The sequence below is a fragment of the Agelaius tricolor genome, unplaced genomic scaffold (assembly GCF_023055355.1).
Source record: "Agelaius tricolor isolate 1412-34295 unplaced genomic scaffold, bAgeTri1.0.p SCAF_28, whole genome shotgun sequence".
In the NCBI taxonomy this organism is placed as follows: domain Eukaryota; kingdom Metazoa; phylum Chordata; class Aves; order Passeriformes; family Icteridae; genus Agelaius; species Agelaius tricolor.
Window position 1 is genome coordinate 4,362,039 of NW_027269288.1, and position 14,943 is coordinate 4,376,981.

A 14,943-nucleotide genomic window follows, 5' to 3' on the forward strand; every position below is an offset into this window, starting at 1 on the left:
TTTGTATGCATGTATTTTATTGTATGTAATCTAGGAAATACTATGATTCCTACTTAGTTTTTCCAAATGGAAATTCCCATAGTCCTATTAAAAAAGAAAACAGGAAATACAATACAAGGAGAAAAGTTAGGAAGAAAATTTGAACCTTCTTCTGGAGTGAGTGCAAAAGTGCCTGATGATCAACTGTGAAATATATTTTAAGAGTGCAATATAAAAGCAATTTGACCTTCTTTTCCAGTTTGGTAACTGCTGCTATAATCCCCTTGCATAGGTACAGCTGACAGGAGTGTTTCTGTTCCCCTGCCAGCATTTCTGGCACAGCAAAGTTACCAGAGGGGAGAGTTACCAGAATCTGGTGTTCTTCTGTTACTGTAATTAGCTTAACCATGATTAGCAGCTCTTCATTCTGCAGCCCCTGGCCTTTGGGCTTAGTCTGGAGCCTCGGCTCAGAGGTTCAGGTAGTTCTGGCTAATGCTCAGTGAGAATGGCTCAGGCAGCTTTTGTGTGGGGACAGAGGAGCACAAAGTGTGGGCAGATCAGAGCACCACCCTGGTCACCGTGTGGGAGTGTGTTCATTGTCAACACAGGAGCTGCTGCATTCCCGAGGTCAGTGGATGGGAGGAGGAAGTAAGAGATTAGAAGAAGAATTTTCACTGCTGAGTTGGAGAGTTCAACAGCTCAAAAGTATCCTCCACGACCTGCCAGAGGCAGTTTTCTAGCGGGAAGTCATTGTCCACCAGGTTGACCAAGTAATAGTTGTCATGGATGTACTGGATGATCATGCGGGAGGGCGACTCCTCCTCATAGAGCTTGGCCCACTGCTCGATCCACAGTGCAAAGGCCTCATCCTGCCACAGGAACAACAATTGGCAGTTGTGAGACATCTTGATCTTGCTTGATTTAGGTACATGTGTTACACACACTGGCCAGAGTGTGGCTTGTTTCTTCACAGTAAAAATGCTCACAGCTGAGCAAGGAGCCTTATGCCTTCCAGTCAGCACAAAGTGCTCAGAGCTGAAAGGAGACACACTGCAGTGCAATGCATGGCTCAATGCTGCCCCTGTATGTGTAAGAGGGGAGGAAGAGCCACTGTCCACCTTCTTTTCCAGTTTGGTAACTGCTGATAAAATCCCCTTGCACAGGTACAGCTGACAGGAGTGTTTCTGTTCCCCTGCCAGCATTTCTGGCACAGGAAAATTCCAGAGGGGAAAATTATCAGAATCTCCTGTTCTTCTGAGGCCTGGTACAGTAACAGTAGCAGCTCTCAGTCCCCATTACTGGGTGCTTTGTGTCTGGCAACAGCTCTTGCTGGAGCTGAGGGAGCAGGAGGAACAAGACCTCTGCAAGCCAATATAGCAACAGCCCTCAATTCTGAGGGGTTTCAGAGATATAAACTAAACCAGACACTCTGAATTTCCAGGGAATCACAGCAATGTATCCAACAGAAGGCAGGACTCACCTTCCAGGAGAGGAAGCTCACAGGATCCACTACAGTGGGCTGGATGATCTCCCTTCCTGGGAAGATGCCCCAGGTGACAGCATTGGGTTGCAGATCTGGAGCATTGGTGATATTCTCACCCTGACAAAGGAAGGAAAACCTTTCTGAAGCAACTGCTGGAGGAGGGACTGAGTTAGTTGGAAAGAGTTTATTTACCCTCTCCTTGTTAAGGGACCAGACATTCTGCACACCACAGCTGAAGTGCTTTACTTTCCCTTCCCTTCATCAGCCCTCATGTCTGAATATTTGGTATTTGTGTCACTCCCAAGGTGGTGAAAGGAATGAAAAGAAAGTGTCCTGTGAATAATGGCCTTACCTTGACATTGACAATATGGTAGTTCACTCTCAACTCGTACCTCCTCAGCACTTTGAGCAGTGCCCTGACAATTTCACTGGAGGTGAAGAACTCCAGGTATGCCTGCAGGGAGGGATGGAGAAAGGGGGAGAGAATCAGAGCCTTAAATCACAACAGAACTGGACAAATACAGGTAAACAATGACACTTGTGGAGTCTGGGGTTGTATGCTCATTCCCAGAAACACATGCTAATTTACTCTTGCTCGAGCCTCTGCAGTAAGTGAGCTAGGGGAAAAATAACTGGGGAGAGCAGAGGAAGAGCCCAGGAGCAGTGCACTGAAGAAGGCTACAGCCTGCCTGCTTTGCATCAGCTAAGTCCATGAGCAGGAACAAACTCCAGTGTTACCACAACTGCTGCACAAGAAAGCAATCTGCTAGAATGCCTGGAAAAAGCCTGAGCTTAATCTTCATTTTACAGCAGTGTCCTGCCAAGGCAGCCCAGCCTGGTGAGAGCAGAACTCTGGGGTCTCAGCTGCCCCTCCCAAGCACCACTCCCTGTCCTCATCCTTTGTTCACAATTCTCCCTGTGTGCTTATAGAACCAAATCCTGTGCTTGGCTGCTCCCAACAACTGCTTCCCTCCCCCCATTTCCTGGCAATTGCGTGAGATGATGGATTTCCCTCACCTCAGGGGAATTTCTTCCTTTGAAAAGATAAATGCATTTGCCATCTGCTGGTCTCTGGCTTTACCAGGTTTGGATCCCTTTTGAACAAGGATGCTTTGTTTCCCAGTAGGAGCTACTTGCCTGGCATTTACCTTGATGGGATATTCCTATCACAGCCATTCTAGGGCCTGAAATACCTGACAGGGGGAGACAGGCATGGGAAGGAATATGATCATTGTCTAAACAGCACAGTGCACGGGCTGGGGGCAACTGTGGAGAACTCTAACATAAGAGGAAATTTTAAAATATCTATTTATCACCATGAGATGCTGGGTGGTAGAGATACTATCCCATTGATTCCCATTGTGTGAAAAACCTGGGTGCTTTGTGCATCACTGAATCAGAGGCAGGGGGCAGGCACATGTGTATATATAATAGAAATAAGTTACCAATAATTACTTGCTGAGAATAAAACCATGAAACTCTACAGATGTTCAGTAGATGTTTTGAAGTGGGGGGGAAACAGCCATAGAGATGGCATTATGGCTCTTAAGACACCAAAGGAGCTTTGCCTTATCTCACCAAGAATGCAGTAAGATAAGGTGTGGACAGAAAGATTATGTGGATGTAAGCCTGGGAGCTCCCAGCCTGACAGAGAGCAAAGCAGGTCAAACTCTTGGCTGCCCAGCCCAGAGAAATACACAGTACCTTTTGGAAAACATAACCTCCACTGGGGCCCCAGCCCACAATTGGGTCTGTGGATGGTTTGCCATTGATGTTTGGCTGGGAGTTGATGGTCAGGATTCCTCGCCTGTTGACCTTCTCCAGCTGGTCCTTCAGGAGGTTGGTTTCAGTAGCAAGAGGGTCATCATTCCAAGGCATACAGGTGACCTACCATGAGGAGAAAGGAAGGCTCACAATGGTGTAACAACCCTTGGATTTCCATCTGGGTGTTGAAGTAACTCAGAAGTGCCTTAACAGTCTCAAACACTCCTGCTTCAGGAGAGAATTCCCAGGTTTGGTTCAAGGGTTAGGATATGCACAACTCTAAGAGTGCTGAAGTCAATCAATACTGGGCCTGTATGCTCTTTTATGCTGAGCCTCAGCTCTGGCTGTTGGACCCCCTTCAACCAGTGTGCCAGGAAATCCTTTTGGATAGAGAAGTGCTAATTCTTCTTTAGAAAAACAATGTGGTAGCAGGAACAAGAGGAAAATGTGCACTATTGTTTGTGGCACACTGACCACCCCTTCCTGGCCCCTCACCTTGTACCCATTCCTGTTGGGCTCTCCAGTGATGTAACATGTGAACACCTCAAAGACACTTTCCTCACTGGTCAGTTCTTCTCCCCACATCTTCAGAAGCTCCTCACGGGGAGATTTGCTCTTCAGATAGAAGAGGTAATAATCCTTCAGTTCCCCAAAAGCTGGAGAGGAGGAGTTACCCCTGTAAGGGGAGAAGACACAGAGGAAATTACTGAAATTACTGAGGAAAATGAGCTGATCTGGTGATGCAGGAAGAGCCAAGCAGCAAGAGAAGTACCCAACAAAACCCACCTTGACACCAAAAGTCTCAACATCTTGGTGCTATTCATCTCACCTCACTCAAATCCAAGCAACAGGGGACCACTTTGTTAAAGCTACTTCAGTTATGCCCAGGCTTTCCCACCACTGCTCTGCCTTCCTGCACATTGTGGAAACCCAGAGCACTGGGAATAATTCTGTGTCTGCTCTGGGGTGCCCTGACCCCCAGGGCAGCACTGACTCTGACCCTCATCCATGGAGAAAGTTTCCCAGACTTCAAGATAGACTGGAATCCACAAAAGTGTGAAATAGATTCTAGAGAGCAGTGCAGGTGTGTCACTGGGTGAGAAATTCAGGTTTTGGGGTTTTTAGTGTGTTGTGGATGGCAGCAAGATGGAGGGCACAGGGTGTTGTCCTGGGTTTCTTCTTCATGCTTCTTCTTCCACCTTCCCCATGGGTTTGGGTGGCATTTTGTAATTGGGCAGAAAAGTCTGCACTGGGGGCTCTTTGGGATCAGTTATTGGGTTATAAAAGGGAAAATAATCCAGGTGTCAGCTCTTAATTGGACAGTTTAGTCTGAAAAGCCCTTGTACCAAGAGATTGTTGGCCATTTTGTGCCTTCTAATGAAAAGCTGCAGAACTCCCAGCAGTGAGACTGTTTTACTGATAAGAAATGATAAACACCTGAGTGTGAACATGAACTCCTGTCTCAGTGCCCTCAATGCAGACCCAGAGGAACCCACAACTGGACCCCCAGAGCAGGTACCCGCTTACCATCGGCCATTGGGGAAGTCATCCCACTCCTGGGTTCTGTAGATGTAACTCTTTGGCCTGGAGGCCCAGAAGATTGGCCTCACATCCTCCACTCTCCTCTTGGGGTGGGCACTGACTGCCCAGGGCAGAGGCCGCCTGCAGGGGATGAGCAGATGTTAACACAGTTCCTCTGCTGACTTTCCAGTAAAGGCTGGAAGTCTTCCTGTGGTGCAGTTTGCCCCTGGGGAGAAGTAACAGGGGCTGAAAAGAGTTCTGGTTGTCAAGAAGTAAAACAGGAAACTCTTCTTCCTTTATGGGAAATATTTCCTACTCAGTTCCCTCACAGGATGCTCAGTAGGGTCTATTTAATGTTAAGGTACAGGACTGACACCTGAAATTGGAAAAGGTAAGGGCAAAGCACCATGGGAAGCTACTTCAAGGAAAAATAAAAAACAGCTGTCAATTTTCCTTTGCTGTTTCTTGTCTGCGTTGAAGCCTTTGGATTCAGGGGGAAGTCCACATTCCCCTTCTCAGCTGCAGAAACCCCTAGAAATCCACAGTGGGAGCATACCCCTGGCCTGTAAGGGCTTGTGATGGTCATCAAAAATGTGTTTCTTCCAAGTGGCAGCTCTAAGCTCTGGAGTTTTAGAGTCCCACAATGCCTGCTTTAAAGCTACTTGACTAAAACAAACTCCTCCTTTGGCTATCTCCTCTATTCCTCCCAGCTTTTGTTGGAGATCTGTGGGAAGGGTGAACTACTGAATGCAAAAGGTGATAAAAGAAAAAAGAAAAGGAGAAAAGGAGAGCAGAGGTATTGACCCATCTGTTGAGGTGTTGTGAGGGTCCCCAGGATGAGGTGAGAGATGAGAATTGACTGCAAGTTCTCAGAAGGCTGATATATTCTATAATATAGCATATCTATAGCATATCTATAGCATATCTATAGCATATCTATAGCATATCTATAGCATATCTATAGCATATCTATAGCATATCTATAGCATATCTATAGCATATCTATAGCATATCTATAGCATATCTATAGCATATCTATAGCATATCTATAGCATATCTATAGCATATCTATAGCATATCTATAGCATATCTATAGCATATCTATAGCATATCTATAGCATATCTATAGCATATCTATAGCATATCTATAGCATATCTATAGCATATCTATAGCATATCTATAGCATATCTATAGCATATCTATAGCATATCTATAGCATATCTATAGCATATCTATAGCATATCTATAGCATATCTATAGCATATCAAATGAAAAATATATACTAAAACTATACTAAAAAAGAAAGGAGACCTCAGAAGGCTCAACAAGAGTGAAAATAAAAACCCATGACAGACTCAGTCTGACACAGCTGGCTGTGATTGGCCATTAATTAAAAACAATTCACACTACACCAATCAAAGATGCACCTGTTGGTAAGCGACCCCCAAACCACATTCCAAGCAATCAGATAATTATTGCTTACATTTCTTTCCTGAAGCTTCTCAGGAGAAAAATCCTGGCGAAGGGATTTTCCAGAAAACATCCTGGTGACACCCATCCATGATTTGTACCTTCAGTAGAGGGGATGGATGGACAGATGGACAGAAAAGGGGAACTAACAGAAGCCAAGGCACTGTGCTCACCTTGGGTCCTCGTTCCAGATGCCCAGGCGCTTCAGGACCTCGGTGGTGGCCACCTCGCGGTTGAGGGTGTAGAAGTGCAGCCCGTGCACCAGGCCGCTGTCCAGCAGCTCCCGGCACATGGACACCGCCAGCTCCACGCCGTAGTTCCGGATGGCTGCGTCGTTGTCCTTGATGGGCTCGATCACATCTTTGATTTCCTGCGGCACTTCCAGCTTGGAGAGCTTCACCAGCTGACGCAGGGAGTGGTAGCCCTGGATGAGGATGCAGATTATCATTTTTTCCCAGACACTTTTTTGCCATCCCACTAACACAGGTACTTTATCGTGATTTTTGTGGCAGGAGATTTAGAACTGGGGCTCCTGGAATCAACTCCCAGGCCTCATCTCTAGGATGGTAACACAGTCCAGGTCATGCCACTTTAGGTGATTTCTCCCCACATCCTTGACTAAGCCCAGAATATTCAGTGACCTCAGGACTTGCAGGCATTGTCCTTTATATCCCTTTCTGCCACATGGGCACAAGAAACCTTTTTAGCTTGTTATTAGCTGGCTAAGAGTTTAATTTGGCATACCACTGACAGATCTATTACATTCAGCAGTCTTTCTTCCCTGAAATTTTGTGGAGGATATTTACAGACCTCTCTCAGGCCCTGACCCACAAATACCTAACATCCTAGATCCTTATTCCCTCCCTAAATCCAAATTACTGGATTTCACCTGTATAGGGAAGATGCCAGGAATAATGGGGCAGGTAATGCCAATGGCTTGACAATCCTTCATGAACTTGAGAAAGGTTTCTGGTCGGAAGAAAAGCTGTGTAATGATGAAGTCTGCTCCAGCATAGACTTTCTCCTTCAGGTGCCTCAGGTCTGCCTCATAGCTCTCTGCTTCAGGATGACCCTTGGGGTAGCCTTTGGGGAGAAGGGGGGGAAAAAAATGAAAAATGGTGGTCAGGACAACATGCAGAAATTAGGAAGCATCCAATCTGATTGTACTGTCACAGCCTAGGTCCAGGGAGGGAGTGCTGAGCTGATTTCCCTGTCTCAGACCCTGCACACTCTGCAATAGAAGGCATTTACCTGCCACACAGATGTCGAAGTAATCATCAAATTCACTGCGAATGTGCTTAACCAGATCAACGGCGTAGTTGAAACCATCCACTTCTTCCTCCCATTCCTCACCAGCAGGATCTGAAAAGAGAACAAATCCACAGCTTTCTCCAACTGTTTGCTGAACTCAGATCCGGTAGTTCTGTAAAAACCTGGTATCAAAAGGAAGACAGCTGAACTCCCAAATCTGCAGTTTTACCTATGGACTGGCTTTGTCTGCCCTTGAGCTGAAGGCACTGCTAACAAAGGGCTCAGGTGAAACACAGTCTCAGTAATTAATTCCTGCAGAAGGAGCCCCTAAATCTTCTCTGGTTTTACTCTGGAATTGGACACAGCAGCAGCACTCTGCACTAACATCACAGGACAGAAGGATTCACCTCCACGCAGTGCCATGATGTTCTTCAGCCCGAGCCTCTTGGCCTTCTGCAGGTGCCCAGTGATGTCATCCTTGCTCTGGTTGCAGCAGGTCATGTGCAGGATGGTCTCCAGGCCACAGTAGTTCACTGCAGTGTAAGCAATAATCATGGAAGAGGTTTCCTTGTCAGATCCTGGGTCCCCTGCAGGGTGCCATGTCACATCAATGAAGAGGGGGCCACCTGCTCCCATGTGGTCAAACCTGTGGGGTTTAAAGCTGTGTTAGCCTACAGCAGAGAGCCAAATCCCCTCCCTGGGCCTTGAGTATCCTGCTCACTGCTAGAATGCCAGCAGCAGGCAGAGAGAGCTTGGATGACAGCGACAGGACAGATCACTAAAGCGTTGCACTAAGAGTTTAGCAAGTAAATTAGAAAGATGTAAATAAGGAAAGCCATCCTTGAAGGCTGTTTGGGGAACAGTTTACAATTTCATAGAAGAGGCAGCAATGGAGGTGTTCTCTGTACAACAGACTCTCCCTGCATGCTCTGACAGACTGACACAGCTTCTGACAGACAGCAATGCAAGTCCCTTTCCTTTTGGGATAGGAGACTATGCTGCAGCCTCTGTTGCCACCTTGAACTGTAGAGGCCACAGGGCTTCCCTAACTTGTCTCTCTCCTGCTCCAAGGTGGAACAGGCCCTTCTGTTCAACATATGCCATTGGCTTATATCAATTATAAAAATAATTGTGAAATACTCTTTCCTCCTCCAGGCATGTCCATGGTGGCTCCTGGGGCTCCAGAATAACTCCTAGCTCTGCTGTGACCTATCAGCTTTCATTTAGCACATAGATGTGGATACCTGTGTCAGAGGCTAAAACTGTAGTACAGAGGCACAAACCACAGTGGCTGGATGAATATTGAAAGGAAATGGGAATCTGTTGCAGAGATTTTGGCACACTGTCCATCAAGGAATATTTTCTGCTTTTACTTGGTACTTTTCTGCCCCAGCATTGTGCTTCAGACCCAGAACATGACATTGGGGTTACTCCATCTTCCCAGGGCATGGGAGTGGGGAAACAACCTGGCCCCTCAGTAATCCCACCGTGACACTTAACTCTTCAGGGCCTCCAAGGAAGACAAGTTACTTGGTGTCCATTACCCTCCTCAGCAGGAAAGCACAGCCCCACTACCTGCTTCGTCACCTGGAAGGGGAGACAGAGCATGGAGCAGAGCCTGCCTCTGTTAGTCAGCTATTTCCCTGCCCTCCACCACAGATACCTCCCCTCTCGTACCCTGCAGCACTCGCCTGGAGATGAGATTGACAGCAGCGTTGGCTGTGCGTGGAGGGAAGAACTCCAGGGAGAACCACTTGTCCCCAGCGTCCTGCCGGCGGCGCATCTTCTCCCGCAGCCGCTCGTGCCGGTCGGCATCGAGCACGGGGGTGGAGCAGCGCGAGTTGTCCTTGGAGCTCTCGCTGCCGCTGCTGCTGCCGCCATCGGACCTGGAGCTGGAGCTGGCACTGCAGGAATGCTGGGTCTCATTAACCATGGCGAGAGCTCTGCAGAGGGGAGCACAAAGAGGATGGTCGGTACGTGGGTGTGTGCATGGAGCAGGGACTGCTGAGGTGAGCGGCAGATGGTTGAAGAAGCCTATGCCAAGACCCAGCATTCATCACCATCACCTTTTGCCAGCTTTCACTGTAAGCTCTAGTGGGAAATCTGGAGAAAACACAGGAAAAAGCACGTTTAGATAGTGCTGATAGTGACTGCAGCCTTGGGCTGGGCATGCATAGGAATGTGCCCCCTGTTGATGGAGTGACAAAACTCTCCTTTGTCCCATTAAAGAGGAAATAAGTCCAGAAGTTTCTCTCCTCAATTAGCAAAGAAGATTCCTCATAGGACCTGGGGGACTTCACCTCAAACTTAAGGATAGCTAATTGGACAGGAGCCAAAAAGTTCCACCTGAGCAATTTACTAGAAAAAGAAGAGAAAGAAACCAATGGCTTTTGTGAGGTGTTTTACCAGGAGCAAGAACCTCTTGCACCTGGCTCGGTTTTTCTCTGTAAAGAGTTTTGTTATTTTGCCTTTTATTAAAACCTTTTTGTTTCCAACACTACCACAGAAGCCATCCTGCTGATTTTATGCCTTCTAAGGTAGCTGAGCTATCTTGGGTGTGAAATAGATCTCCAAGAGCTTATGAGACCTGGCTTGAGGAGACCCCTATTTCAGGCATGCCAGCAGATACTTTTTATTGTCTACTGCAGCTGCTTCTTGTACTGTTTCCATCCTGTTTGTTCCCAAAAGGCAGCACTGCTTACAGTGCAGGTAGGAGAGTCAGTGCTAATGGGGCAGGTACTCCAGAATGCACAAACTATTGCTATGTCAGAAACAAAGCACAGAATCCCCTCTGACCAGGCCATCCCCACAAACTGCCCTTTGTTTTCTTTGCTGGCTTCACACCTGCATTTCCAACCATTAGCCTTCTCCACAGACAGCTGTCCCCTATGCCAGCCCCAGTGCACACACTCAACTCTTTACCAGACACGCTGCTCCCTTTGGCAACAACTGTGGCTGCTTGGAAACAAGGCCTGCAGGGACCATCCTCATCTCCCTGTCTTGCAACGAGACCAGCTGTGCTTGCTTGGCATTACAGAAAGCAAAACATCACTGCAAGTCACTGGTACAAGTAGGTTTAGGATACCCAACTCCACCTAGCTCTGCAAAACGTCCCATCCTGTGCCTTTAAAACAAGGTAGGGATTACCTCAGACAGTTATGGAAGAGCTACCACAATATTTGGATCTGTGTTATTTGCTTTAGTACCTGCCAAAACTTAAAATTCTCACTGGCAAGCAGCATGTCCAAGCATTACATAACTTTGGAGCTGTTTTGGAGGAAGCAGCTGCGTGAACCATCACACTCTCAGTCCTTATCATCAGGTCTGTGGCTTTAGTTCAGCCAAGAAGACTTTGAACTCATCTTCTACTGTTTACACTTGAGCTGCCAATCAAGCAAAACCCTTTTGAGAGAAAGTCTACTTTTATCACCTGAGGAAGCTGTCCAGCTGGCAGGAGATGTGAGAAAGAAGCGCAGGCTTTCTGTTCCAAGCTCTCCTGTGTACCAACATAGCAGCTGCAGTAAAAATCAGCAGCACAGACCAACTGACAGGTGAAGCAAACCCAACTGGGTGCACAGTCACAGCCCTGACCAGGCTCAGGGGACTCTGCCTGACATCCACATGCATTAATCTGGGAGAATTATCCCCAAGCACACGTTGGTGATCAAGCTAGGGCTTCACAATCACATGCTGTCAGCTCCCAACATGGCATTCCTAGCAAGCATGGCACAGCCCTGCAGGCAAATCAAAGGAGCTTTGTTTTCTGATTTAAGATTTTAACACCCATCACATGGAAAAAGGGTTCAGGTCTCTATGTCTCTATAAAATGAGACTGGCTGTTGAGCAAAGCTCCTTATCTTACTAGCAATATCAAATCATGAAGACGTGAAAAAGACACACTTAGATTTTCATCTACGGGCAGCATTTGGAACAATTCCCTTACCGTGATATGCATCACAGATTTGCTGTCAGATACTTCTAGTTATTGCAAAGAGAAAAAAGATAAGCCTAAACAATAAGAACAGCAGCAAAGTAAGACAATTTTTAACACCTGTCAACATTCCTGCTCCTGTCTTTGTCACGCTGCAGGGCTGAAAGATCCGTGGCTCAGCACACTTCTGATGCTCACCATGGATGCACCTGCTGTGGTTTTGATGATGTTGGTATTCCAACTCCTTCCAGCCCTGAGCTGACACCGACACACAGAGCGTGGAGCCTGCATTCCCCTAAGCTCAGTTTTACCTTCCAGACTAAACTCGGCTGCAGCAGATGCATTTTTCTCACAGGGTGCACACGCTGCTTCAGGGCCACGGCATCAGGCTGAGGCCAGGCGGGCACCGCAAGGGACCGGGGCGGCATCCACCGCCCGAACACCTGAGGGGCCACGGGACAGCCGAGGGGGAAGGGCCGGAGGGAGCCCGGCAGCCGGGGAAGAAGGTGAGGAGCGGCACCTGCGATCCCGAGTGCAGGGGAGGGGGTCGGAGCCAGGCAGGTCACTGCAGCCCGATCGCCCCTTCACCTCAGCAGCAGCACAGCACGGCCCAGCACGGCCTGGCCGGAGCAGCCGGCGGGCAGACGGGCCGGAAAGAGCCCCGGGCGGTGGGGCAGCGATAGAACCCCCGCTCCCGGGCCCCGCTCACCTGCGGCCGCTGTCGGGCGCTGCCTGCGCCGCTCGCCCGCCGCGCTTTAAAGGCGGCCGCGGCCGGGCGCGTCACGTGTGGGCCCGCGGCTGCCCTCACCCGACATGGCGCCGCGGGCCGGGGCGGGGCTGAGGGCCGGACGGGGCCTGGGGGTGCGGCCAGAGCGGGCCGAGGAGGAGGGACCGGCGGGGCTACGGGAGGGAACGCGGTCGGCAAGGGACGGGGCGCAGCCAGGCCGGCAGTGGGAGCGCGGCCGTGCGCAGGCGAGGCCGATCGGGGCTGAGGGGGAGCGGCCATGCTGAGCGGGCGGGGCCGGCGCGCGCAGTGACGCGCGGGGCGGGCGGGGCGCGGTCGGCGGCGGAAGATGGCGCGGTGCGGGTGCGGGGCCGGGCTGTGCTGCTGCTGCTGCGGCGAGCGGGAGAGCCGCACTCCAGAGGAGCTGGTACGGCCACCGCCCCGCCCTGCCCTGCCCTGCCCTCCCCCAGCCGCCCCCTCACCACCCCCCGGGACTCGTGCGTGCTGGCGGAGCCCCTTCACCCCTGCTCCCGGCCCGGCCCCACCCGGCTCTGGGCAGCGCCTGAGGGTGGGCGGGCGGGCAGCGGTGCTGGAGTGTGGGCCCCACGCCTCAGGGCCCGCTGTCGCCACCTCAGGGTGCTGCTCCTGGCCCAGTCTGTGATCCGCTGCTCGTCCCGGCGGCACAGCCCGTTCCCGCCCGCTTTGCTGCCGGGCCTGGTGCTTCCCCGCCAGTGCCGGAGCCCCGCGCTGTCCGCTGTTCCTACCCCAGCCCTCATTCTTTGTCTGGGCCTCGCATCCCAGCGCCTGGAGCCGCTGCCCCTCGCAGCTCTGAGGGGGAGTGGTCCTGGCAGCGGCTCTCTCTGGCTCTAGCACTGCAGAGTGCTCTCTGCAGAATTGTTGTCCTGTGCTCCCCTGTACCCCGTTGCTGTGAAGGGAACGGGATGTGGGTTTGCTCTCCGGAGTTTGCTCTCCGGAGCTCCTATATAGAAATGATGTGTGTTCTGGCTGAGGGACAAGCTGTAAGGTAAGACCCTTTAGCGTTACCACAAAGTAAGTGGTGATCTGGTAATCCACACTCTCAATTTATAAGCAACAATGGTATAGGGCTTCTGCAATTTTGGCTTTGCTACCAGTGTTCATGAACAGCTGTAGATACGTTCGTTCCCTTCATGGTTTTCCTTTCCTGCATTTGTTTTGCAGACGATTCTAGGAGAAACTCATGAAGAGGAGGATGAGATCCTTCCACGAAAAGACTATGAGGTGGGGAATTAACTAATCTGATATTACTGTGATAAGAACTGCAGATGGGTTTTGATCTGTTTGAGTTTATAATGGGGCAGATACTCAGTGTGGATCATTTGGTTGCGTTGACATCAGCAGAAATACCAAGAGTTGCTGTGCTTGCAAAGAACTGTTCCTCATCTTTGTATGTTTCTGGGATAAAGCTCTGTGAGTAGGTTGAATGTTTCCTCTCAAGTCAGACTCTTGATGAGAAAATTCATTTTCAGAGGCTGGTGCATTTTCCCACTTCTTCAGTGTGAGATTTATAGGCTCTGGTGGCCTTGTTTTCTGGTGACTATAGAAAGTATCTGTAGATACATGGTCACAGTTGCCTTTCTGCTGTCTGTGTTGTCATGCTGGCTCACAGCAGATCTTCCCATATATCAGATTCTGCTGTTTACAGGAGGCTTTTGCTTTTTGCATCACTGTCTGGTGGCCCTGAAGTATTTAGAACAGTTGCTGTCAGTATGGGTGTCACCAGCCCAGCCTGTTACAGCTTGGCTTGAAAAGGTGAAGATGTGGATAGAACTGGTGGAGTAATGTGAGTGGGAAACTCTTGCTGTTAACTCCTTGCTGTGACAAACTGAAGAATTGATATGGTTCATCTGCACAGCAGTTCCTAGCTAATGTTCCTGTTCCAGTGAGAGGATGAATATAAAGATCCAGTGTTACACCTGCACTGTCAAAGTGGAGACACATAAAGCCTAAAACTTTAGAAGTCACTGTACAATGTGACTTCTCTAATATATAAAGATGTATAAATCAGTTGTGCTTCTGTTTGTTTCACTGTCTCTCTCAGCTTGAGCAGTGAAATTGTACTTTCACTTTGTGATTTTAAAAGTCTGACTGATCTAAATATTTAAATTGTTACTAGGAGTATTTTCTCCTACTGTTCTTTGCAGAATCTCCTGTGGGGGTAGCAATGACTTCTGTAGTCTTTAACAAGATCTTCCAGATGTAATTTTTTTCACAACCTGTTGCAGCTGATTCTCCTAAATTGACCTTTTTGCATTTCAGAGCTTGGATTATGATCGCTGTATCAATGACCCGTACTTGGAAATTTTGGAAAGCATGGACAACAAGGTAAGACCTTGTTCTTTTATAAACTAAAACTGTGGAAATTGTCCAGAGAAACTGTGGATTGGAAGTGTTCAAAACCTTTTTGTATGTGGCTTTGACCAGCCTGGAAGGAGAAGGTGTGGCTGTCCATGGCAGGGGGGTGGAATGAGATGAGCTTTAAGGTCCCTTCCAACCCAGATCATTCTGTGATTCTGTGCACTGCAGGAAATTTTATGGAAATTTTTTTCTTATTTATGACTGAAATTCTACATGTTCTCCTGGTTTCTCTATTACCAAAAAAAGAAAAAAAATAGTGGAGATTATAGCTGCCAGCATCTCTTGTGCTCCTCAGGTTTAAAGTGAGCAAGATGTTGAGTCTTTCAGTTTCCTGGTTTCAATTTGCTGTTGTCACAACACAGCCTTCTGTTGATTTATCCTTCTGGCTGTGGAGCCTAAACCCACCTTCCAGAAAGTCCCTG

At 48.8% G+C, this 14,943-nt stretch overlaps 2 protein-coding genes across 8 annotated transcripts in view; one reads left to right on the forward strand and one right to left on the reverse strand.

The window, feature by feature from the left end:
• Window positions 1-12,403, reverse strand: MTHFR (methylenetetrahydrofolate reductase). 7 transcript variants are annotated; one of them, XM_071449241.1, is made up of 13 exons: window positions 12,110-12,403; window positions 11,413-11,447; window positions 9,161-9,412; window positions 7,877-8,115; window positions 7,470-7,580; window positions 7,108-7,301; window positions 6,392-6,642; window positions 4,754-4,888; window positions 3,722-3,902; window positions 3,167-3,349; window positions 1,815-1,916; window positions 1,460-1,579; window positions 1-848 (listed from the first exon to the last, which is right to left on the reverse strand). In XM_071449241.1, the coding sequence occupies exons 3-13, from the start codon at window positions 9,400-9,402 to the stop codon at window positions 651-653; spliced, it is 1,956 nt and encodes a 651-aa protein (XP_071305342.1). In that variant the 5' UTR covers window positions 9,403-9,412; window positions 11,413-11,447; window positions 12,110-12,403; the 3' UTR covers window positions 1-650. The 7 variants fall into 7 exon arrangements, with proteins under 7 accessions (XP_071305342.1, XP_071305341.1, XP_071305344.1 ...); XM_071449240.1 differs by lacking the exon at window positions 11,413-11,447; XM_071449243.1 differs by lacking the exons at window positions 11,413-11,447; window positions 12,110-12,403 and adding an exon at window positions 11,712-12,078.
• CLCN6 (chloride voltage-gated channel 6) overlaps window positions 12,395-14,943 on the forward strand; it is a 17,083-nt gene continuing 14,534 nt past the window's right edge. Inside the window, exons 1-3 of the mRNA XM_071449236.1 lie at window positions 12,395-12,551; window positions 13,325-13,384; window positions 14,423-14,488. Of these exons, the coding sequence (XP_071305337.1) occupies window positions 12,474-12,551; window positions 13,325-13,384; window positions 14,423-14,488 (204 nt within the window). The 5' untranslated portion in view covers window positions 12,395-12,473. The remainder of the gene's footprint in view (window positions 12,552-13,324; window positions 13,385-14,422; window positions 14,489-14,943) is intronic.